The 25,350-nt window shown below is 36.3% G+C and overlaps 1 protein-coding gene across 1 annotated transcript in view; it reads left to right on the top strand.

Annotated features, from left to right (window-relative positions):
- LOC129940676 (chitobiosyldiphosphodolichol beta-mannosyltransferase) overlaps window positions 1-25,141 on the top strand; it is a 28,466-nt gene extending 3,325 nt beyond the window's left edge. Inside the window, exons 2-4 of the mRNA XM_056049084.1 lie at window positions 24,054-24,334; window positions 24,403-24,691; window positions 24,748-25,141. Coding sequence (XP_055905059.1) covers window positions 24,054-24,334; window positions 24,403-24,691; window positions 24,748-24,967 — 790 coding nt within the window. The 3' untranslated portion in view covers window positions 24,968-25,141. The remainder of the gene's footprint in view (window positions 1-24,053; window positions 24,335-24,402; window positions 24,692-24,747) is intronic.
- The last annotated feature ends 209 nt before the right edge of the window (window positions 25,142-25,350 follow it).

The following is a 25,350-nucleotide window of genomic DNA, read 5'->3' as shown; positions in this document are numbered from 1 at the left end:
TTTGGCTAGAGGTAAGGCTGATGAAAACGAAGCATCTACCTCGAAAAAAAACACACCCGGTGGGTATCTCGGGCACTTATTCCTCCTTTTTTCTAATAATGGTTTAAAATGTGTTGTATCTAGTTTTGTCAGTGCAGATGTTGGAAACTCCAGAAATTATAATAGAGAAACAGGAGAATCTCATTTTAGATGAAACGACTGGCCAGTTTGTTTTGCAAGATTCAAAACCGGCAAAAAGCGATGTTGTCATTGATGATAACTGTATTTTGGATGAAAAAACTGGTGAACTAAAACCAAGACCTCCTTCTTTAAGCTCGGATAGTGATGATTCCCAATGTGACTTTTCTGCTTCGACTGACGATACAGATTATAAAAACAGCGAATGTTCCAGCGATTCAACCGACCTGGAAACGTCTTTAAGGACTCTAGATGAAACCAGTGGTCTGTATTTAAATAAAAAAGCCAGAAAAGGGCAAGGAAATACAAAAAGATGGTTGCGAAATCAACTGAAACGTAGAAGGCGAAGGAGAAAACAGTATACTTCAATAAAAAGGAGGAGAGGGGAGGGGATCATTGGAATGGAAGTTCGGAAACAGAGAGCAATTAAACCCAAATGTGATTCAGTAAAATGTGCTAAGAGTAAAACCAAAAAGTGCCAAGAAATAACAAAAGAAGACAGATATGAAATTTTCCATACATTCTGGGACGTTCTTTCTTGGGAGCAACGAAAACTGTATGTCAATTCGATGGTTGTACTCAAGCCTGTTGAAAAACAAACCACAGGCATTCCACAGGCATTCCAAGATCGCATACGCTCGAGTATAATTTAAAAGTCAGTGGTGAGATGAAAGCTGTGTGTAAAAAAATGTTTTTGAATACACTGTGTATCGGGGAATGGTCAGTTTTAAATTGGGTCAAGAGTGCTAAAAATGAAATATCTATGACAAATAAAGCCCCAACGGTAAATAAGCTCAAACCCATTAATATTACCAAAAAAGAACACATCAAAACTTTTTTGAATGCAGTCCCTAAAATGCCATCACACTATTGCCGAAAAAGTACAAGTAAACAATACGTTGATGTAGATTATGCGACTTGGATGAAATTGTATAAAACTTTCGAAGTCTACATGAGTGACAACAACATCCCTTATGAAGAAAAAGCTTCATATAAATGCTTTTTGACAATAGTACATGATATGAATCTCGGCCTTTATAAACCAAAAAAGGATCAATGCGATTTATGCTATGCGTTTAAAAATGGTTATATTGAAATAGGAGAGTATCAGACGCACATTCAAGCAAAAGAAAGAGCACGGCAGGAAAAGGATTCAGACAAAGAAAGATGCTTAAAAGGTGAGGTACAGCTATTTACTGTAGATTTGCATTCTGTACAAAATATTCCCATGATCTCTGCCGGTGCATAATATTTTAAATTGAAGCTGTGTGTTCATCAATTTACATTATACAATGAGGGTGATGGTAGTGTACTTTGCTATGTGTGGCACGAGGGAAAGGGTGGTGTTGATTCAAATGTTTTTGCATCATGCATTATTGACTTTTTGGAAGGATTGGAAAATAAAACCAAGCCAATTATTATTTTCAGTGACGGGTGTTGTTATCAAAATCGAAATGTGACTCTATCAAATGCCTTACAAAACTTCGCTATTAAACATAAAGCTGAAATTTATCAGAAATATTTAGCAGTAGGACACAACCAGATGTCATGTGATTCAGTCCACTCTACCATTGAAATAAAAAAAAACAAAGTGCTCTTAGTTCCTGCAGACTTTGTACGGATAATTAAAGAAGCAAGATCAGCAAAACCATATCAAGTACGCTACCTTAGTCATGAATTTTTTCTTAATTACGGAGCAGCAATCAAATACTACAAATCGATACGACCAGGGAAAAAATCCGGCGATCCTTGTGTAGTTAATATCAGGACAATCAAATACACACAATTTGGAATGCATTACAAGGTAAATTTCGACGATGATTGGAAATTGTTGCCCCAGCGTTTTGACAGCAATGGCTCAGGTGAAGTTGAAAGACTCTACAATCAACACTTACCAATCACAAAAAGAAAAATGGATGATCTTCAAAGCTTGAAGGAGCTTTTACCAAAAGACTACCACTCCTTTTATGACAGTCTGACTCATGAAGAATGATGCTCCACTACATTTGTTAAAACTAGTTATTTCCTAAAATTGTTCTTTCTTTTTGGTATAATAAATATAAAAAAGTTTATTTGTTCTTTATTACTAGTTTTAACGCAACAACCTCATATCTGAAATGTATGGTAAAACGATTTTACTGGAGTACTTTATACTATAACCTCGTATCTGCAAATACTTCTCTCACCTAGAGTGAGTTATTTAATGTACCATTGAATCACCTAAAAACTATGCATGTTGTAAGTTTAAATGAAATGACATTCACACATTTTGCTTAAAAAATTATAATATAGTTTTGCTTTAAAATAATATAGTTTTTTCTTCCTACTGTAAACCTGGTGAAATAGAGATACGAGGTTGAGAAAGAAAGGCGACGATATGGTAGTTGTGAATCATGGGAACTAAAATGCGATGTGCCGTAAACACATTAGACTTTGTGATATTCAATGGAAGGATATTCCTATCACACCAATCAGATAAAACATTTAAATCATTTTGAAGATTTTGCTGATCAATTCCATTTTTGATACAAAGAAAAATGTTCATGTCATCAGCATACATCAAACAAGATGCATTTTTAAGAAGAGTGGGGATATCATTAACAAATATATTGAAAAGAAGTGGTCCCAGATGGCTACCTTGAGGAACGCCTGATGAAGCTTGTATGATATTAGAGAAGAATTTCCCCAATATCAAACATTGTGTTCTTTTATAAAGGTAGCTGGAAATCCATTTCAGAAGCAATCCATAAATGCCAAAAGCTCGAAGTTTCGCTAGAAGATGACAAATAGAATCAAATGCTTTTATAAAGTCTGTGTAGATAGTATCTACCTGATAACCAGATTCTAATGAATCGACGACATATTTACATAAACCCTTGTTGTTCAACGCAAATATGCTCTTTTATACTTAAATACAAACGATCTTTTACTATAAGCTCAAATAATTTAGGTATTGCAGAGAGCTCAGTTATAGCGCGGTAATTTGTTACAACATTTTTTGGACCAGCTTTGTAAATAGGACTTATGTATGAGAACTTCCACTCATCAAGAAAAACGCCAGTACAAAGAGATTTATTAAAAATTATTAGTAGTGGGAATACTGATGTGAATTGACATTGCTTCAGAACCAGAGATGGAATTCCATCTGGACCAGGATTTGAGCTAGATTTTAATTTTGTGATACCATTAAGAATGTCAGACTCAAAGAGAAGCTTTAATTCGGTATGCTGAACATAAACCGACTTAAAAAAATTTAGAAAAGTTCACATGAACTCTGTAAATCAGAAGAAATACTACCATCAAATTCCATATTTTCTTGATGAGCTAAAGAACGTTTTTTTTCATTTAAGAAAGTCCAAAAGGCTTTGGAATCCGAAGAAATACGGCTTTGGATGTTCAATATGTATTGCTTGTGCAAATACTTGTTTAGAAAATCATATTCTTTAGGAAATCGGCAGAAAAGCTTTCTGTCAGCTTCGGAATTTGATTTTCTAAATTTGTTAAAAGCTTTATTCTTAACATTTTTTAAATTAATTAATCGTTTATTAGACCAAGTTGTTTTAAATGATTTCAAACATTTCCTTTTTGGAATATATTGTCTTAAGCCAACCGAAAAAATATCTATAAACTTTTCAAACGCACCTTGAAGTGATAAACCGCAAAGATCATGCGTCCAGTCAATGGACTGAAGGTAATTGTTTTTTTTATAGTTTATATATGATTTTTTCTCTTCGCATTTCAAAAGAAGGGAGGCTGGTAGGTGGTAGATTGGTTTAATGATGCCGAGTGTTGATTTCGAACCGTTGCCAAATATAAATACCATAATCTATTTTACCTATTTGTTTGGTTATATTACAAAGGGTGTTTACTCGTACGTGTACGCTACTTATCCTACTTGATAAATACTTAATAATATTAGACCTTGCAGCTAGAGATTTCTTAAGATCTAAACAATGATTGTGCCAATTGCATTTACTATTAAATATGAGTCCTTAAATTTTTAAATTTGTTACATTTTCAATTTCTATATTATTTATATTAATTGACAGAGGTGTACAAAAATGTTTCCGACACACATGTACGACTTTTGACACATGTAGTGAATTTTTGATTTTTAGAGAGAATATATACATCATCAGCATAGAGGCAGTATTTTAAAGACTTGTGCTTGTTTATTATTATTATTATTATAACATTATTAATATGTAATAAATTACACAAATTAATAATAATATTATTCGGCACAAGCTACCAGGACTTCGGCCGATAAGGGCAGTTATTTAAATATTATTATATGTTGTTAGGTCTTGAGTTTAACTTAAATATAGTTATACTTAATATAAATATAATAGTTAAATTTGAGTTTGAAGTTTAATTGCAGTTAATATTTTGAAAACGTCTTTAATGTTTTGTTCAGTAGGGACGGTTAAAAGTTTTAACAGAGTGCTTGTTGCATTGATTCTTTTGGATATGAGTTTGACATGCTCGCAATCGACGGTAAGGTGATAAATGTTGAGAGGAATATTTTTGTTACAAAGGTGACAGAGTGGTTGTTGTTCTTTTGTTATGCAGTGGATATTAGTAATGTTGAAGTGGCCGAGTCTGAGTCTAATATAGCATCTTAGTATATTTTGGGATATATTTGTTGGGTATATAGTTTTTTGACCTTGAGGGTTGATTCGAGAATAATGATGGACATATTCTTTCCAATCGTTTTTTTTAAATCACAGGCTGTGTGGAAAAGGTTTTTTTTTGCATCTTTTTTATTAAAAATGTTGAACAGTAAAAGCGGTTCATTCAGTGCTGCTTTTGCCGTTTTGTCTGCCATCTCATTTCCAGGTATGCCGACATGTCCAGGCACCCAGATAATTTTAAGGTTCTTATTTCCTATTATTTTATCCCTCAATTGATCGATTATTTCAGTTTTGTTATTTAGGTTTTTTAATGCGGTGATTGTGGAAAGGCTGTCGGAGAAGATTGCAGTTTTTTTTATTGTTTGTAAACATTGTTGCTTTGAGGATTGCAATGGCTTCCGCAGTAAAAATGGATGTGGAATTTGCTAGGAGGCCTTTGAATTTTATGTTTCCGATTTCGGCGACAACGGCAAAAGAAATCCCGTGTTCATTTTTGGAACCATCAGTGTAGAGGAAGTTCCATTCTGTTCTTTCAAGATTTGTTACCATTTCCATAAACATTTTTCAGTACGTCTCATTACTTGTTGCTGTTTTAAAGAATCTTTGAAGGTCTGTGTTTATAGAGTCAATTTTTAATTTCAATGGTGGAAATATTGAAGACTTGGCTGTGTTGGTTTGAACTGGAATATTCCATTTTGTTGAAAGGTTAATGGCATTGAGTAGTGATGATGAATATTTTTGTTGTCTAGTTCTCCGTATAATTTTCGGGATCAGTGATTGGATAGGTGATTTTTTGCAGGAATTTATTTTGAGAAGAATGGAGGCAGTTTGGAATTCTATCCGATCGGGGATAGATGGAAGTCCGGCGTCTGTTAATACATTTTTAATGGGTGTTGTACGGAAGGCTCTTTGGGCGGTTCTGATGGCGCTTTGGTATTGTGGTGTGATTAGTTGTAATGATGATTTTGAGCATTTACCGTAGATGGCGAGTCCGTAGTCTACTTTGGAAAGCAAAACAGATTTAATAACATTAATAAGAGAGTTTACATAACAATAACTATGTTTAGAAGCTAAGTATCTTATCATGTTAATCCTGGTAGCGAGGCTCTTTTTTATATAAATGCAATGTTGCTTAAAGTTAAATTTTGTATCAAATATAATTCCAAGTATTTTTAGGGTATTTACATTTTCGATTGATTTATTATGGAAATTTAATGGAACATTCTTGGAGCAGCTGGTTTTTACATATGTGCAATATTTTACTTTTATCTGTAGATATTTTTGTCCCTGAGTATTCTCCCCATTTAATTATATCTAGAAGTATATTTGAAAAATCAGCTGCTACATGGTTTAGGTCTTTGCATTTGGATACAGTTATTAAATCATCGGCGTATAAAGAATAATTAATTTTGTTATATTTTTCAATTATAGCACTTATTTTATTAAAAGCTATCACGAAAAGCACAACTGAAAGAGGTGATCCCTGGGGAATACCGTTTTCAAGATTGTACGCGGAAGAAAATGTATTTTTTATTTTTATTCGAAATTTCCTATGAGTTAAAAATGCTTTAACAAATGTTATTATTTTAGGACCTAATTTCCATTGGGTTAATTCGTCCAAAACAACGTGGATTCCGATCCGATCGAAAGCCTTTTCGAAGTCAATGGAAAAAAGTGAAACATGATTTTTTGACGATAAGCTTGAGGCAATAAATTCGTCGACGTGTAAGAGTGAATCGATTGTACCTCTGCCTTTTTTAAAGGCAACTTGGTTGTTTCTTTCGAGGAACCAAGATAGTCTACGGGATATAATTTTTTCAACGACTTTGCTAGGGCACGGTAGAAGGGATATTGGTCTATAGCTGGATAGATTTATAATTTCTTTGTTTGGTTTGGGAATAGGAACTACTGTAGCAATTTTCCATACTTGTGGTATAACACCTTGAGTAAGAATCTCGTTGTAAAGATTAAGTATACGCTTTTTGAGAGAAATTGGTCAGTTTTTGATCATGGCGTATGATATTCGATCAAAGCCAGGAGTGTTGCCCTTGCATGAGTTAATGCAGCTTTCAAATTCGATAAGGTTAATATTACCTTCGATTATTTTTGCTGTTTCACTTATGGGTTCTAATTGAATTCGTTGATTTAGTATAGAGTTTTTCTGAGTGCAAAATTCAGAATGAAAGTTTGAATCTTTTGAAGCGTTTGACCATGTTTCGGCAAAACTTTGGACAATTTCTATAGGAGAAGTTAGCATATGATTAGATTGATCTCTTATGGCTTTTATTGAATTAACTTTGTAATTGCCTGTGAGGGAGTTTATATCAGACCATAGCTTCTTGGCAGAAGAGTTTGGGTTGATGTTTGAAGTAAATTTCTCAAAACTATTTCTTTTTGCCTCTTTTGCTGATTTTCTGAAAATAGCATTGGCTTTTTTAAAAGTAATCAGGTTCGTTGTAGTAGGATATTTTTTGAATGTTTTCCAAGCTGTTTGTTTGCTTTGGCGAAGATTTCTAAGTTCATAACTCCACCAGGGAACCATATGTTTGTATGGTAAATTGTTGGTTTGGGGGATTGCTAAGTTGGCTGCGAAGCGAATTGATTTTTGAATAAGTGCTGACTCTTTATTGACATTTTGGGCAAAGTCCCTGTTTGACAGAAAATCTGTAACTTTGCTCTGAAATAACGACCAATTTGCTTTGTCTAGTTAGAATTTACGTATCGGATTTTCATGATTTATGTGATTGTTAAGGGTAATTTCGGTGATGGTTGGGAAGTGATCGCTACCATGTAGGTTAGTAAGAGCTTTCCATGTTGTTTTTGGAGTGAGGGAGGGGGAAATAAAGGTGAGATCTATATGAGTTAAACTTTTGTGGGTGGAAAAATGTGTAGGAGAACCATCATTTAAAATAGCTAGGCTGGAATTAATGAAGAATTGTTCCACAATTTTACCGCGCGTTTTAATATTAGGAGATCCCTAGATAGGATTCCAAGCATTAAAATCGCCAGTCAATAATATCGCTGTATTAAAATTCTTGGCAATTAATTCCAAATCAGGACTTGTAATATCCTGTTTTGGATGAATATATTATGAAACAATTGTAAGTTTGATACTCAGCTCAATTTCTACTGCTACTGCTGGAATATTAGATGTTATATTTGTGAATTTGTGTGGAATAGATTTGTGAACTAAGAGCCCTATTCCTTGTTTGGCCGTGGTGTTCTGGTTGTACAAATGGCATGCATATTGTTTAGGAGGATGGAAAATGGTGTTTGTGGGAATGTGGGTTTCTTGTAGTGCTATAATAGAAGGTTTGTGTTCGTTTATTAAAAGCTGAAGTTCATGGTGGTTATTAAAATATCCATCCATGTTCCATTGGAGAATTTTTAGGGTTAATGGTTTTGAACGAGGGGTGAATGGGTATGGTTGTCGAGATATTATTTGACTCCGCTTCCCGAATGTTGAAGCATTCAGGCTCCCAAGTGAGCCTGAAGGATTCAACACACGAGCAGCAGAGTCACTGATTTTGGAACCTATAGTTTGATTAGTGGTCATCATCATCCATTACGTTTACATAGTAATTATTTTCTTTAAGAAGTGTTTTTGTAACGTGTGATAATGGAGAATCTAATGCTGAAGAATTTGTGTTTGAATGTGAATCTTGTTTTTGGGGTTGATTTTGTGTTTCTGTGTTATTTGGTGTGATTGTTGTTCAGGTAGTTATTGCGGGCTTGTTAGAGAGATTATTTACTTGTTCGGGTTGGTTGGTGGTTGTTTGGGTAGTTAGTGTGGGGTTGTAGTTGTTTAGTTTAGTTATGGTATTGTTATCTTGTGGGAAGGATTTTTCTGTTGAAATTAAATTTAAACGTATTGGGATAGGAGGTTGGTATGATTTTGAAGTTGATGGCTGGTTTTCAGGATGATTATTTTGTTCTTTTGGGGATTGCTCTCTTAGAATTCTGTTTCTGATGATCTCTGCCATTGATTGTTTGGGATCGGTTTTTTTAGTTGGTGCGGGAAGTTGGTGCTGTGCGGGGTCGTCTCTGTAGATCTCCCAGGCTTCTCGGTTGTTTGTCGGTTGCAGCGGCGGTCGGATTTTAATTGTTGACTGATTTATGGCGAAGGAAGGTTGGACATGAGGCATTATACGATGTGTGACTGTCTTCTTGACAGTTGATGCAATAAATGCGTGAACATTCATCGTGTGGCGGGGGAAGGCAGCATTCTTTGAATAGTTCGGCATTTGTGCAGCGATTTTTTGTGTGTCCCAATTTTTGACAAATGATGCATCTCATTGGATTTGCGATATATTCTTCGACTTTACAATTAAGCCATCCTAGTTTGATTTCATTGGGACGTCTTATTAAGTCGAAGGTAAGGATTGCTGCGCCCGTTGGAATTAATTCATTATTAATTTTTTTAAACATTTTTTTATTTGGATAATTTTTTGTGGTTGCAGTTCACTTAGAAGTTCTTCTTCGGAAATGTCTCTGATGTGGGGAGAGAAGATTCTTCCTTGCACTGAGTTTAAACTATTGTGTGGTGTAATTTTAACCGGAATCGAGTCGATGTAATTTTGCTTCATGAATTTACTTGCAGTTTGTAAGTTCGCAACTTTCACTAATAGATCACCGGACCGCATGGATTTAACCTCTAAGATTTCTTTAGATATATGTTCGAGGCCACGATTAATTTGGAATAAGTTGTACGATGAAAGTGGGCGCAATTTTTCTGTTTCGTCGTCTTTTCCGTTTACAAACCAGAAATAACAATATAGCGAGGGATGTTATCGTCGTTTGAAGAAATTGTGGGCAGTGGTGGGTAGTGAGATTGGTTTAATTTGCGTTTCATTTTGGTGCGTGGGTTCAAGGGAGCATCGGAATCGAGTCCCTTAAATCTGTTTCTACTGGGGGGTCCCCCTGCATTTTCGTTTTAAATTTAAGACACCAGAAAGATTTTTGTTTTTAAATCAAATACAAAATAGAAAGTAAGTTAATAAATTGAATTTTCAGACCGCGTGGCGAGAAAAAGTTTGACAGATCAAAACAAAGCTATAAGGTTTGGCTCTCAAAACACGTCTATACTCGGCGTTTGCCAGATAGCTACTGAGTGTGCTTGTTTAAAATGTCACATATATATTGAAATGCAATAGAAAAGGACGACAGATGATGGAGATCCCTGAGATATTCCGTTCTGTAGTCTGTATGTAGCAGAATAGATTTATTAGTTTTTATACAAAATTTTCTATTTGCAAGAAAAGCTTTAACGTAATTAAAGATATTAGGGCCAAGGCCCCAATCTTTGAGTTTTTTCAACACTACGTGTATTCACATTATGTCGAATGCTTTTTCAAAATCTAAGGTGAGCATAGATGCATGGTTTTTGGAGCTCAGTGCTCTAGAGATATAGTCTATAAAAAACAGGGCGTCTGTACACACTTGATTTAGGCTAAAAAGTTGTTTAGATTCTGCATACCACATTATACGTTTTGCGACAATTTATTCGAGGATTTTAGTGGTACATGACAGGAGAGAGATGGGTCGGAAGCTGTCTGGAGTTGGTTTATCTTTGCTAGGTTTAGAGATCAGAAGAATTGCGGCTTTTTTTGAGCTTTGGGGAATGACTGCGGTTTTAAGAATCGTATTGTATAGATTCAGAAGTCTTTGCTTTGTTTCAGCTGAGAGGTTTTTAATCATAGGGTACGATATTATGTCCCTGCTTGGAGTTTTACCTTTTAGGTTATAAAGACAGGCTTCAAGTTCAACCATAGAGATTTCACACTCAATGAGTTGGGCTTGGGAATTAGCTGCAGATAAGACGATTGATTGGGTTATGGCCTCATGTTTCATTGTTTTAAATTCCGCTGTAAAATTGGAATCTTCTGAGTATTTAGACCATTAATGACCAATATTGTTACCAATTTCATTGGGATCTGAGAGTGTGCCTTTTGGTGAAATAAGGTGGTTGATAGCTAGTGAAGTGGGATTGCCAGTTAAAGAACGGATGCTACTCCATATTTTCCCTGGTGAGATTTCTGAACTTATTTTAGACCTAAAATCCTCGAAGCTTTTTGCTTTCGCAATTTTAAGCTGTCTTCTGAACTTCGAATTAGCTTTTTTGAAGGCAATCAAACTATCTTGATTTGTTTGTTTTTTGCCTTGCGGAGTTCAGGTAATTCAGAACTCCAGCACGGTGTTGTTCTTTTATGTTGTTTTGGTTATGTTTGAGAAATGGCTATGTTTGCAACAGATCTGATTGCTTTTAGGATTAGTGCGGCTTCCTTATTAGTGTTTGAAGAAGAATGTTTTGTCAGTTAGAAATTTAGTAATTTCCATTGCCAGTTGGGCCAGTTGGCTGAATCTATTTTGAATTTGGGTTGTGATTCTTGAGAAATTATCGCTGTTGTGAAGTTCATCAATGGTGTGCCATTGCAATTTTGGTAAGAGTTCGGGAGAGCTGCATGTAATGTCCATATTGGTGAGGGTGTTATGGGTAGAGAGATGGGTTGGCGATCCATCGTTCAAGATAGAAAGGTCGGAATCAAAAATAAAATCCTCATTAGTTTTACCTCTATTGTTTGTACAAGGAGAACCCCAAACGGTATTCCAAGAGCTAACATCTCCTGCTAATATGATTAGATGAGAGAATTGATTATATATAGTTTCAAGATCATTTTTTGAAAAATGTTGGTGTGGCGGAATGTAAAATGACAGAATACAAAATTTTGATCGGTAACATAATTTCTATTGCAGAGCATGAAATTTTGGAATTGATAGAGATTTCTCTGTGAGGGATATTTTGTTTAACATGGAGAGCGACGCCTTGTTTGGAGTTAGTATTGGAGGTTAAGTTCATAAAATAAGACTTAAATGACTTAGGAGAAAAAAGAGTCAGGTCGTATTGACAGTGGGTTTCTTGTAGGCACATTACCGTTGGGTCTTTTTTTTATTAGAATATTTAGCTCATCGTAGTTATTTACGTAGCTTTATATTGGGGTGTAAACTGAGAGGGCTTCTGCGTAGTATGTGTGAAGCCTGTTGTATGATTGGTTTGACAACGACATCCGGGGCCTAGATCAAGAAGGCTCGGTGATAAGCCTGGTTGATCCGAGCGCCGGAGTCATTTTTTTTGGCGATTATTCTAATATTATGTGGATTCATCGTCCATTTGACCAGTGTTCTTTAAAAAGTAATTATTTTGATTTAATTGTTGTTTAGTTAATTTAGTTATAGATGAAAGTTCTATATCTTTAGTTTGCGAGATGCTAGGTGTAGATCGGTGAATTGGGTTGCGTATTGTTTTGTTTTGTTCTTGGTGAGTTAAGAAAGAAGTTGAAGTCGATTGATGATTTGAATGGGATTGATTATCAAAATTAGTTTTATTTTGGACTTCAGGAGTAATTAATGGTAAGAGGTTTTGAGTGTCGGCTTTAGACTTATTTTGGTGGTCTCGGGTTGATGTTAAAAAGGATTGTTGATTCGAGGAAGACATTTTTATCTGAGAGAAAGCAGGTTTGGTTTGTCTTGCGTTCTTATCGGTATGATCGAGTGTGTTTAAACGAAATGAAGTGGATTTGTTAGAAGTGTCGGTGGTATTGCTTGTTGAATACAGGTTTGGATGATTGGATGGAGCAGTCTGGGTGATGGTTTCAACAACTTGAGAAAAGGTTTGGTTGGAGGTTAGGAAAATATTTGCAATTTTTATCAGATTTAACAAGAATAAGAAGATTACCATCTCGTAATTGGGTAATACTTTCATATTGAGTACTTATACTGTCGATTGCTTTTTTGAGGAGGAATCCACTAAAGCTTTTGAAGGGTTTATTGGGGTCCAAGGGTGATATAACAATGAATTTGGGGTTGTTATTTAAGCTATTTATATTATTTAAAGGATTGATTGGATTAGGTCCTTTGCGTCTTTTGTTTCTGGGCTCAAACAGCATCTCATCAGAGAGAATGCTAAATTGATTACCCACTAATATACCACTTGGGCCATGCTTCTTATATTTTTTAACTATAAGAGACTTTGTTTTGCAAAAATCACAAAACAAAAAAAAAGAAAGCGTGGAGTTGAGAGAAAGCTATAGAAATAGCGGAAAAGGCACCAACGAAATTGAGACGATAGCTTAGCGAGAAAAGCTGTTGCCACCTCCACCTCTTCAAAAAAGAACCTCCTCCCATCTGGCCTACCTGCAATGCTACATCTGACCTCCAACACCTGCTCAAAAACTGCAACAGAACTAAGCCATCATTGAGAAAATTCTAAACGAAAACGACATCATCCAAACGCTGAGATTCCCAAGTTTGTCAAATAAATTTAAGATCAATGATATTCTTTCAGAATTTGAATAAATGTACAGTGTCGGACAAAACTAAAGCACGAAATCATTTTATTTTGAAAAAAGTCAAATAAAACTACAAATTAAGATATTAAATAATTTTTTTTTATTTATTTTAAATAATAATATTATTGTCTTAAATTAACGATATTTAGATTTGCTATAATTATTTACATATTTAAAATTCTACAAAATATTTAGAATTCTTATGAAAAACGATTGGACAAAACTAAAGCACATTTCACAAACACAATCTTTAAAACTATTTAAATTTCAATATTTAGTGGCATATCTTTTATTTTTTATGACGGCAGCACATCGATACGCCATGGAGTTCATAAGGTTTTCTATGTACTGGCTGGGGATATTATTCCAAACACTTTGAGCCTGTTGAAAAAGTGAGTTTTGTTTTTTGCAATTGGAGCGATCAATCCTCTGATCTACAATTCCCCATAGATTCTCTATGGGGTTGAGATCAGGGATGGTGCTGGCCATTGCATTACTTTAACATTATTTTGATTTAACCAATCCTTCACAACTTTAGCAGTATGTTTAGGATCGTTGTCATGTTGAAATATCCATCTCAATGGCATGTTTTTTTCTATATAATGATACATGACATTTTGAAGGATATCTCTATACATGAATCGATCCATTTTACCTCTAATTCCGACTCCTTCACAGGAAAAACATCCCCAGACCATAATACTACCCCCACCGTGTTTTATTGTTCCTTTTGAATAGCGAGGATTTAAACGTTTACCATCTGGTCTGCGTACTGTATGAAATCCGTCGGATCCTTTCAAATTGAACTTCGATTCATCAGAGAAGAGGACCGTCCTCCATTTCGCCGCATGCCAGTTCAAATGTGCTTTTGCAAATTCAAGTCTGGCACGTCTGTTCTTCGCAGAAATAAATGGTTTTTTTCGCTGTTCGATATGATCGGAGGCCAACATCAACCGCTCTTCTCCGGATAGTCCTGCTTGATATTTTTAAACCCAATTCTTTTTTAATGATTTCCGATGATATGAAAGGATTTTTTTTAATAACCCTGACGATTTTTCTGTCTTCGCGATTTGAAGTTTTTCGCGGTCTACCACCACTATGAATAGTTTGCACTGTTCCTCGAGCACGAAAACGTGAAATTACTCGGGAAATCACTGAATGAATAATACCTTATTTTTTGCTTATGAATGTAACTGATTCACCATTATTGAAATCAGACACAATTTTTTCTTTTAATTCGTCGGAGTACTTATCGCGAGCCATTTTAAAATCTCGATGCAATGCTTACAACAGATGACGCGGAATGGTAAACAATTCACTTTTCTTAGTCGCAATGGAAAAAACATAAGTTATTTTTGTTGTTCTCATTAAATAAATGTAAAATATAGACAATACAGATGAGTTATTTGAAAATAGGCTACATGTGCTTTAGTTTTGTCCAATCGTTTTTCATAAGAATTCTAAATATTTTGTAATATTTTAAATATGTAAATAATTATAGCAAATCTAAATACTGTTAATCTAAGACAAAAATATTATTATTTAAAATAAATAAAAACAAAATAATTTTATATCTTAATTTGTAGATTTATTTGACTTTTTATAAAATGAAACGATTATAGAGCGGTAGTCCTTTGCAGCTAGAAGCTCAATAATTTTATATTAGCACGTAATTTATTACTTGTTTAATAAATATATAATTATAATAATAATAAAAATAATTTAAATTTGGAGAAACACTTAAAGGAGAAATTAGTAAAATAGAAAACAGCTACTTATATGACATGGAAGCTTCATAAATAAGTTTATAGTAGAAAGTTTAAATGAATGTTATCAAACTTTACGAATTTTGCAAAGCTGCGCTTAGATATAGAACTGCTATAATGAACGAAAAATTCTGATTGTGTTTCTGTTGTATCCTTTTAAAATTATTTTTTATTGTTCATGAACTTTATAGTGTTAAATATTATATGCCTATTGAAAAGTAATTACAGTGAACCAAAAAAAAAGTTATACAGTCGATTTTCTTTTGTTAACAATAAAAAAAAAACTTCCCAAAAAAAGGGATTTTTTTAACCTCCAGATTAAATAAAACACATTTTTTAATAAATTATTTTAATACAAAAAAGACAAATTAAACAAAGAAAGTCTATTTTTTAAAACAAAAAAACATGTACATTTGGTAAAATTCAATTAAAAACAGCAAAATTTCGAAAAGCCAAATGGTTTAATATTTTGCATAATGTCCTTTTGCATCCAAGACCATTTGCAAGCTCTTAGGCTTTGAAAGGGACAATTTTTTTGTAACACCTCTGTATTGCATCGTTTATTTGTTCCTTATTTTCTACTTTCCTTTCCCTCAACTTTTTTTCAACATAAGCCCAACGATAATTGGATTTAAATCCGGACTTTGAGGTTAATGAGGGGGTACTTTTTTCACCTTATATAACAACCATTCCTTCACTATCAACGAGGAATGTTTTTAGTCATTGTCATGAACAAAACTAAAATTATCTCCAAGGTCCAATTTTGATGCAGTACTTCTTAAATTATTTTTCAAGATGTTCAGGTCATCAAACTTATTCATTGTCCCTTCCACAAATTGAAAATTTCCAACTTCAAATGCACCTCACACCATAACGCTGCCACTACCATGTTTTACTGTGCAATTAATTTTGACATTACGTCCATTTTGAAATGTGAAATCCAACAACAATTCGATGCGGTGCATTAACTTGTTTTGACAGTTTTTTTTTTATTAAATTGCTGTGGTGAGAATTTTAGATTTGATTTTAGCTTTCAAATGAAGCATTTAAAGATGCAGGATCCAAATGAAGATTCCGAATGGAATGATGTCTTCCGGGCAAAAGGTATCCTTCCACCCATGCCCGAGAATGCCGTTGAGAAGCGAACTGGTGGTGACAAGCAGAAAAATATCGAATACATGAACATGGACGAATCTGAAGACTCCCAAGACGAAAGTGTTCGCGAGGAATATCTTCACAAACGATTGGCATAGATGCGAGCATTCGCAGACAAGGCTCTTTTCGGTTCAGTATGGGCAATTTTCGGACAAGATTACGTCAACGAAGTGATTAAAGCTGGAGAAGGTATCTGGGTTGTGTTGCAATTTGTACACAAACGGTGTGCCGCTCTGTTCGGTCATACACCACCATATGAAACAGTTCCTGCGGTTGATAGCCACCACCTGCATCCCAAATTTAACAGAGAAGCATCTGAAAACAGTGTTTATCTAGTTTGAAGGCCAAATGAGAAAGCAATTCATTGGTGCCTTGGAGCTTCGTGGTTAAAAATTGACCACCAATTAATTGGAGTTCATGTTCGGTCAGTTGTGCAATTCCAACGGAAATCAAGGAAGATTCCAAGCACCCAACAGAGGTGAATGTTAAATTGCTGCGCCATCTCCATAAGAGACGATCGACAATCGAGGGCCGTCAAAGATTTGGTCGAGACACCGTCAAGGGATTTGATAGCAGCTTGACTGTCAGAGAAGATGCGGATATCAGAAGTTGATATCACGTTTTCTCTTAGCCAGGAGAGAACCTCTTTGATCGCCAAAATTTCCGCTTGAAAAACGCTACAATGATTAGGGAGGCGGAATGAGATGCTTAGATTAAGCTTTTCTGAGTACACGCCACCACCAACTCCCTCATTTGTCTTAGATCCATCTGTATAAAAATGAATACTTTTGTTATCCAGGAGTTTTTTGTCCTCCCATTCATCTCTGGATGGAATGGATACCTGGAAGTTTTTTCCAAATAGGGGTTTAGGTATAGTGTAGTCTATGTACTTTGGTATAGAACCAAAGAGGTTCAAAATGATAGAGTGTCCCACATTGTTGTTGGTCCATTGAGATGAGGCGTCGAGTCTTATCGCTGTACTCGCTGCCACTTGTTTACTAAAGATGTCGAGGGGTGTCAGATGGAGGAGAGTGTCTAACGCTGCTGAGGGTGTGGTTCTCAATGCCCCGCTTATGCAGAGACATGCAGTGTGACTTTCTCCAGTGCAGTCCACCATACTGCAACCCCGTACATAAGTATTGGTCGGATGACCGATGTGTATAGCCAGTAGGTTATGCGAGGTTGAAAACCCCATTTGCTTCCTATAGCTTTCTTGCAAAGGAAAAGAGCTACTGTAGCTTTTTTAACTCTTTCCTGTATATTGGATTTCCAACTTAATTTTTTGTCCAATATCAGACCAAGGTATTTGGCTTCATTGGTAAAAATTAGTGGTATACCTTTTATCGAAGGAGGTACAATTACTGGGATCTTGTATTTCCGTGTGAAAAGGACGAGGTCTGTTTTTTGAGGATTAATACTAAGTCCGCAGTTATCAGCCCATCTAGTGAGCATATTGAGTGCATTTTGGAGGAGGTCTCTCAGTGTATTAGGATGTTCCCCTGTGACAGCGATAGCAACATCATCGGCATACGCAACCACTCTGTAGCCATCCCTCTCAAGGGATATTAGTAGTTGGTTAACCACTATGTTCCACAGGAGAGGGGACAGAACACCTCCTTGCGGAGTGCCTCTACTGACAGACCTTTTTGTGCAAAAATCTCCCAAACTGGAGTTGATGATCCTGCTTTTTAGCATTAGATTAATCAACTCACAGATTGAGTATTCGACGTTTAAGGTCGTCATAGCAGAAGTGATAGCAGATGTGTCAACGTTGTTGAAAGCGCCCTCAATATCCAAGAAGGCCACCATAGTGTATTCCTTTTTATCTAGGGAGTATTCGATAGTTCTTACCAGAGTGTGCAAGGCTGTTTCTACCGATTTCCCTTTGCAGTAAGCATGCTGAGACATTGATAGTCTCTTCTCAATGTTGTTACGTATATGGATATCGATCAATCGTTCCAGAGTTTTGAGAATGAAAGATGATAGGCTAATAGGTCTTAGGTCCTTAGGGTTGACATGCGAGCATTTTCCCGCCTTGGGAATGAAAACTACCTTTACATCTCTCCAGCGCCGAGGTATATAGACCAGATTTATACAACTTTTAAAGATCATCTCAATGATGGGCGAAGTTATATCAATGGTATATTGTAGCTCAGCTGTAATTGATGAAACTATTCAGAGCCCATGTCAATTTTTCTTTTGTAACCAGACCTTGAGGAAAAATTAAGTTAATACCCGACCCAGGACTGTATGTTGTATTAACGGATTGGGAGCTATCTGGGAAGTGGGTGTCTAGTAGCAGGTTTAGCGTTTCTTCGCAAGAGTTAGTCCATGTACCATCTGATTTTTTAAGACAACTAGGCATGGTTGGACTTGTGGAGAGAATCTTCCTTATCCTTGATGCCTCCGCGGATTCTTCTATTGAGTTACAGAAGGATCTCCATGAGGATCTTTTGGCTATTCTCAATTCTAGTTTATACTTTTTGAGAGATTCTTTATAGGAATCCCAATCTTGGGGATGTCTAGTCTTTTTCGCTTGATTGAAAAGCCTTCTACAACCTCTCCTGAGTATATCTAGTTCAGCAGCCCACCAATATGGTTTCTTCTTTCCTCGCACTGTTGTGAGGGGGCAGGCAGTTTCCATGGCTTTATTGAGGGCTGCTGTAAGTTCATCGACCTTTTGATCGAGTTCAAGAGCGCACAAGGGCGGATCCGAAAGTTCTGGTTTAATCAGATTTTTCAAAGTCGCCCTATATTTTGGCCAATCTGTTTTCCTATAGTTTCGGAATTGGATCGGTTTTGGGGTCTCTTCAATAAGTGAGAATTGGATGTATCTATGGTCGGAGAACGAGTTCTCCTTTGATACTCTCCAATTCAATATTTTATTTGAGAGATTTAACGAGACAAGAGTCAGATCTAAAACTTCTTGTCGATTTTTTGTGACGAAGGTTGGTTCACTACCTACATTACTTACTACCAGATTACTTGTTAGAATATAATCAAAAAGAGACTCACCTCTGTTATTTATATCGGTACTACCCCATGTAGTATGGTGCGCATTGGCATCACAACCGATAATTAGGTTTGTTTTCTGTCTTGTTGATTCAGCGACCGTCTTCTCAAGAATGGTACCAGGCAGTGGACCCTGGTGGTCGTGGCCCAAATATGCTGATACCAGCCAGTAGGTATGGTTGTCTATTACCATACTGGCTGTGGTGACGTCTTTATCACTGAAATGGGGGAGTAAAAATACATTTAGATTACGTTTTACTAGTATGCAGGACCTTGGGTTACCTTTTCCTGTTACATATAGTACGTAGTAGCCAGGAGTTCTCAATCCTCGAACTAGGGATTTCACAATCCAAGGTTCTTGGATGAGAACGACATCTTCTCCAGTTTTTGTCAGGCGGAGAAGAAGGGAGGCCGAAGCCGTTTTAGAGTGTTGGAGGTTAATCTGTAGTATTTGCAGCATTTTGGCTACAAATAGGCAGATCAACCTCCACCACTGTTAAATCCAGCTCATCCAGATCAGACGAAGAGGAACCTAATAGTTCATCTTCTTCCTCACTGGGAAGAGCTTTGTCGATTGAGTCGTCGGTCTCCATTAGGGATAAACCTTTGACGTTTTTGGGAGAAGACTGTGCTGCGACAGAAGAGGGGCCCGCCACATTTTTATCCACATCCAAGAATGGGAGGGTGATAATAGCACTGGGACCCACCACGTCTTGCTGCACAGCTTCGGAAGAAGACTGTACTGCGACAGAAGAGGGCCCAGGTAGATCATCAACAACATCCAAGGATGGGAAGGTGATAGCAGCAATGGGACTTACTACGTCTTGCGACACAGCCTTCGAAGGAGGTTGTGGAGGCTCGCATGAAGCGTCTGCCTCATCTTTTTTATATACGCGGAGCGTGACTGACTCGAAGCCGTATCTTATCACGCCCTTATCTCGCGCCAGAGAAGCCACAGAGTCTTTATTGATTACGATAATCGCACTTCTATAAAGACCCTTTGGCTCCTCCAGTTTCGCGATCTTCCAGTCGTGACAAGGGAGGTTCGGGTTGCTGATCCTGATCATTGCGCTAATGTCATCTGGACAAGAGGGTTCTATCGGGATCCATGCGCGAGCTCTCGGCCTGCAAGAAATATCTTCCTTTGCAACGACCTCGAGTTTTGCGCCTGGCCAGACTTCGCCCAGCATGCCGACAGCAAGCGTATATAGATCGCGCGTCCTCTGATCGTTACAAGCGATGAGTTTGACATGACCTTGATGCCAACCCCAATCGCTTGTTACTGGTGGTGGACCCGGATGCTCTCTCATGACTTTGAGAAAGCCAGCCGAGAGCCCCAGTTTCACCATCTGCCAACGGTCAGAAGTAATCGTGCCATCAATATTGCTCCTATCAATGACCGCTACTATGATCTTTTTAGGCTCTTTGAGTACATCACTGAAAGGTTTAGTGAGTGGTACTCTGGCCATGTTAGGAGTGCTGGTGTTTTGCACTTTGGGCTTTTTAGGGACGGGAGTGGGCTCCTCCAAAGATCTTTGTCGTTTTGACGTGGAGTCATGGTGACTGGTTTTATCCAGAATGGATTTAGCCCACTCCTGCCTCTTGCTAAGGATGGGATTACTTCCATCCCCCAGTGATGAACCAGAGGATTTTAGAATCCTCATCGCATAGCGCCGTTGTTTATAGGAGCTCCTAGGAGCATTCTGGAGAGGTTTACTCTCTTTGGTAGTGGAAGGATCATTTTTCACGAACTTTCCACTACCGACTTGAGAAAGCGTTTTAGTCGTTGATACATCCTTTGCCATACCGGAAAAAGGGCAGTGACTTGGCACAAGCCCTTTTCCGGTGTTTGGCACAGGAGTAACGACAGCCGACGTTGCCGCCGAACTGCCGCCCGGTGTGGATAGAACCTGTACTGCACACGAAGAAGGGCAGTGACTAGGCACAATCCCTTCTCCGATGTTAGGCACAGGTGCAACGACAGCCAACGTTGCCGCCGAACTGCCGCCCGGTGTAGCTGGAGTACCGGCACCGGTTTGACGATTTTGTTTTGGGTTTGTTTTTTGTTTTTGTTTTAGTTTTTGTTTTAGTTTGTACATTTGGATTCCCACGAGTAGGCGAAGTAAAAGGGGGGTCCATCTGTGCAGAGATTCGCTTACACAGATAAGGCTAGCTAATCCGGAGGTCGCCTGGTATCCGGATACTCCGTTATCGACTGAGCTATTTTTAGAAATTGGGCCCTCAGCCTGGCTGATCATCGGCACGGGTCGTATAACACCTTAGATCCAGCCCAATTGGGAAGTTGAAGGGAGGGATATGTATTGGAAAAGGAGAGACGAACAGCAATTGAGCCATAAGCGTCCCAGGAAGGAAACAGGGTATTGACAGACAGTGATGCACTATACAGTCAGGGAATTAATAGTGTTTTATTAACTCCGAGTCAGCCGAAAAAAAAATTAATGAAAAAATGCTTAAACATTTTTAATAGGAAAATACGAACATCGGAACTCACTTGGACGTGTTCTTACAAGTTTTTTTAATTTTTACTAAAAAGTGTGAATGCGAAGTTTTTACTCACACTTCAAGGATTCCAGGAAGGTATAAACCATTCCTGTAGGTACACTATTGTTCCAATAACACGACCAAATGAATTCCAATGTTCGCATTTTTACACATTTTCGATAGGAAAATGCGAACATCGGAACTCACTTGGACGTGTTCTTACAAGTTTTTTTGATTTTTACTAAAAAGTGTGAATGCGAAGTTTTTACTCACACTTCAAGGATTCCAGGAAGGTATAACCCATTCCTGTAGGTACACTATTGTTCCAATGACACGACCGAATAAATTCCAATGTTCGTATTTTCCTATCGAAAATGTGTAAAAATGCGAACATTGGAATTCATTTGGTCGTGTCATTATATAGTGTGTCTATGATCCTTACTATACGCCTCTTGGTTTGTTTAGTGTTCTTGGTCTTGAAATTCGTTTTTTTTTGTACGAATTAATAACGTACTGAATTATGGAATGTGGCCTTTTCACAATATCGGCGATTTGTCTTAGACTTTTCTTTTCGTCCCACAACTTAAAAATAAGTTTTTTCATATCAAGTGAAGTTTGTTTATTTTTGTATTTCTCTTATACATTTTTAACAAAAATTATTACTCTGGGAACATAAAAAACTAAACCTATCAAAATAGAGATGATCTGATAAAGCCTACTGGATAACGGTTCTATACAGTATTGTAACTACGAAATGTACAAGTTGTTTTTTGGTTTCATGAAACGGACTTAATTCATTGAATTTGTTTTTTTATTATTAAAATAATTTATTTAAAAAAATGTGTGACTTAATCTGGAGGTTAAAAAAATCCCTATTTTTTGGTAATTTTTTTTATTACAAATTACTTCATAGATAATTGCATTTTAATAAAAGAAAATCAACTTTTACAACTTCTTTTTTGGTTCGCTGTATCAGAAAAAAATCAAAAATCAGAAAAAGCGTTTCCATTTTGTTATTAAGTTATGAAGAACTGCTAAGGCTATAATAGTTGTTTTGGCATTTTCTAAGGAGCACCTCATACCTGTTAACAAAATGCGGAATCTTTGCTTCCAGACGCCAAAGCATCTTTCCACCGTCTTACGAGTAGTTATGTGAGCTATATTGTATCTTATTTCAGAATCCGTTCGAGGATTCAAAACGGGGGTAAAGAGGATATTAGTACAAGGGTACCCACCATCCCCAAGCAGACGACCATTGAACTCCCCATCATCAAATCGTTGTTTGATTCTGCTTTCCCTAAAAATTCGTGACTCATGAGTGCTCCCTCTCCAGCGGCAAACAATGTCATTAATTTTAAGGGATGCGTCGCACACTACTTGCGTATTCAGCGAGTAGTATCCTTTTCTGTTAATATAGTACTGCCCTGATGGGCCACCTACTTTTGGGATCCTTATATGGATACAGTCAATGGCCCCAACCACCTTTGGAAACTCCCGTATTTGAGAGAACTTGTGCATAGTTCTTATCTGGTCCGAAAAAGAAGTTGGCATTTTAATTAACAAAGGTCTTTTGGTAGCTAATGCTCTTGCCACTCGCTTGGAAATTTGGCAAAGCGTAGGTTGGCTAAATCCATGGATGTCTGCTCCATCGTCTTGAATCTATAAACAAATCATAAATGGTACGGATTTCGAATTGGTGTGAACATTTAGTACAAACTTACCTCGTTCCGTCCCCAATATCTTATTGCAGCCATTACTTGGATATCTATGGGTATGTGGCCTCCTCTATTGTCGCTGCTGAGATCCGAACGGATAATTTCAATTATTTTTATTATATTCCTTTTTGAAAATCTATATTTTTTTTTAAATTCTTCATTTCTTAGGCTCATTGGGTTGAACCTTTTTTTATAAACTTTCCGACTTCTCGGAGTTGGTAAAACGCGATTTAAATTATTAAAATCGTTAATAAATGAGCTAAATTGGAAAGGCATTATTGTTTTCTTTTGAATTTAAATAATGGAGAGAAATCAAAATGACATTTACGAAATAACAACAACAATTTCCTTATGTAGGCTCTATTCAACCTCAAAACGCGTTTAGCTTATTATGGGACTATGCAACCTTGCATAAGTTTTATAAATAGCATTTTTGCGTTTAGAGGCATTATAGAGATTACATAACTTTATGTAGGCTCTATACAGCGTTTTTAAATAAGACTGTATATGTAGATATTAATATTATTTGCTAAACTGGTTAAGAGGTATTATTCAAGGCAAATTAGACTGTTTTTTGCTGTCGAATATTTTAGGTACTGTTAAGGATTTTATTATTATTCATTTTTCTACTACTTAAAAACCATAATCGACTCATAATTTACCTCATTGCCAACTTAATAATATTTTATCAAAATAATGCTATTAAATTTATTCGATAATCTTCATGAATTTATCTTTTTTCAAAAGCCAAGCAGTTGTTCTCTATGACCGTCCGCCTTCTCAATTCCATCCAATTGAATTAAGTAAGAAACACGAACTGTTTATGAAATTGTCCAAAGATTATCCACAGTTTCTACCAAAAAACTGTTCGGATTTTAAGGAAAATGGAGTTATTGAATCTACCGCACTCACTCAAAAATTCAGCAATGGTACAGTCCTCTACAAAAATAATCGTACAGCAATTTTAATATCGAGTACTAGTTGGACACCAGATGAAGATTTTGGAATACTATTGAGGGCACTGGAAGGCAAGATATTCTTTTAAAAAGTTTCTATTACATGAAAAATTCTTTTAACTGGTTTTAAAAATTGGCAGAATATGAGGTTACAGCTACAGAAAATCCTAGTTTATATCCGGAACTATTGTGCATAATAACTGGCAAAGGGCCACAGAAACATAAGTACATAGAAAAAATAAACGAATTAAAATGGACAAAAGTTTCCATAATAACACCATGGCTTGAAACTGAAGACTATCCAACAGCTGTTGCGTCAGCAGATTTGGGTGTTTGTTTGCATTGGAGTTCATCGGGTTTGGATTTGCCAATGAAAGTTGTAGATATGTTTGGATGTGGTTTACCAGTTTGTGCGATAAATTTTAAATGGTAAGGTTACAAATATCTCTATTTTATGTGTTTATATGTTTGAAAAATCTTTTCAGTTTGAACGAATTAGTGATCCATGGTCAGAATGGATTTATTTTTGATAATCACCGTGAATTAGCAGATCAATTAAAATTTTGGTTTGAAAACTTCCCAAGCAACCCAAGTTTATTAGAATCGAAGGAAACCTTCAGAAGAAATTTACAAGATTTTCAATCACTTCGATGGCGTGAAAACTGGAGGCTAAATGCTTTACCCGTTTTTAACTCATTTACATGAACTGTTTTTAAATATGTTTAACCCAATGTTTTTTTAAGGAAATGTTTTAAATTAAAAAAAAAAAACACTCACACACCAAAACAAAGGGTACATCAGTATGACTGAGTAGAATGAGAATTCAAATAGAGAAAATGAAATGCAAATAAATATATTTTATACCTTAGTTATCTAAAATATGTGTTTTTATTTACTTTGCAATCGCCGGTGGTGGTTAATTTTTTGAAGTGATTTCACTCACAAAAACGAAAACTATTATAAGGAAACAATTAGACAAACAAAATCAATTAAAAAAGCATGGCTCATAGACTCACCTCTCAACACACGCCCACCTCCTGGAAAACCTTACATGATCTGCACAATAGTGACCACTTTCTAATATTCAC

The sequence above is a fragment of the Eupeodes corollae genome, chromosome 1, assembly GCF_945859685.1.
Source record: "Eupeodes corollae chromosome 1, idEupCoro1.1, whole genome shotgun sequence".
In the NCBI taxonomy this organism is placed as follows: domain Eukaryota; kingdom Metazoa; phylum Arthropoda; class Insecta; order Diptera; family Syrphidae; genus Eupeodes; species Eupeodes corollae.
This window is presented reverse-complemented; position numbering and strand designations above follow the sequence as displayed.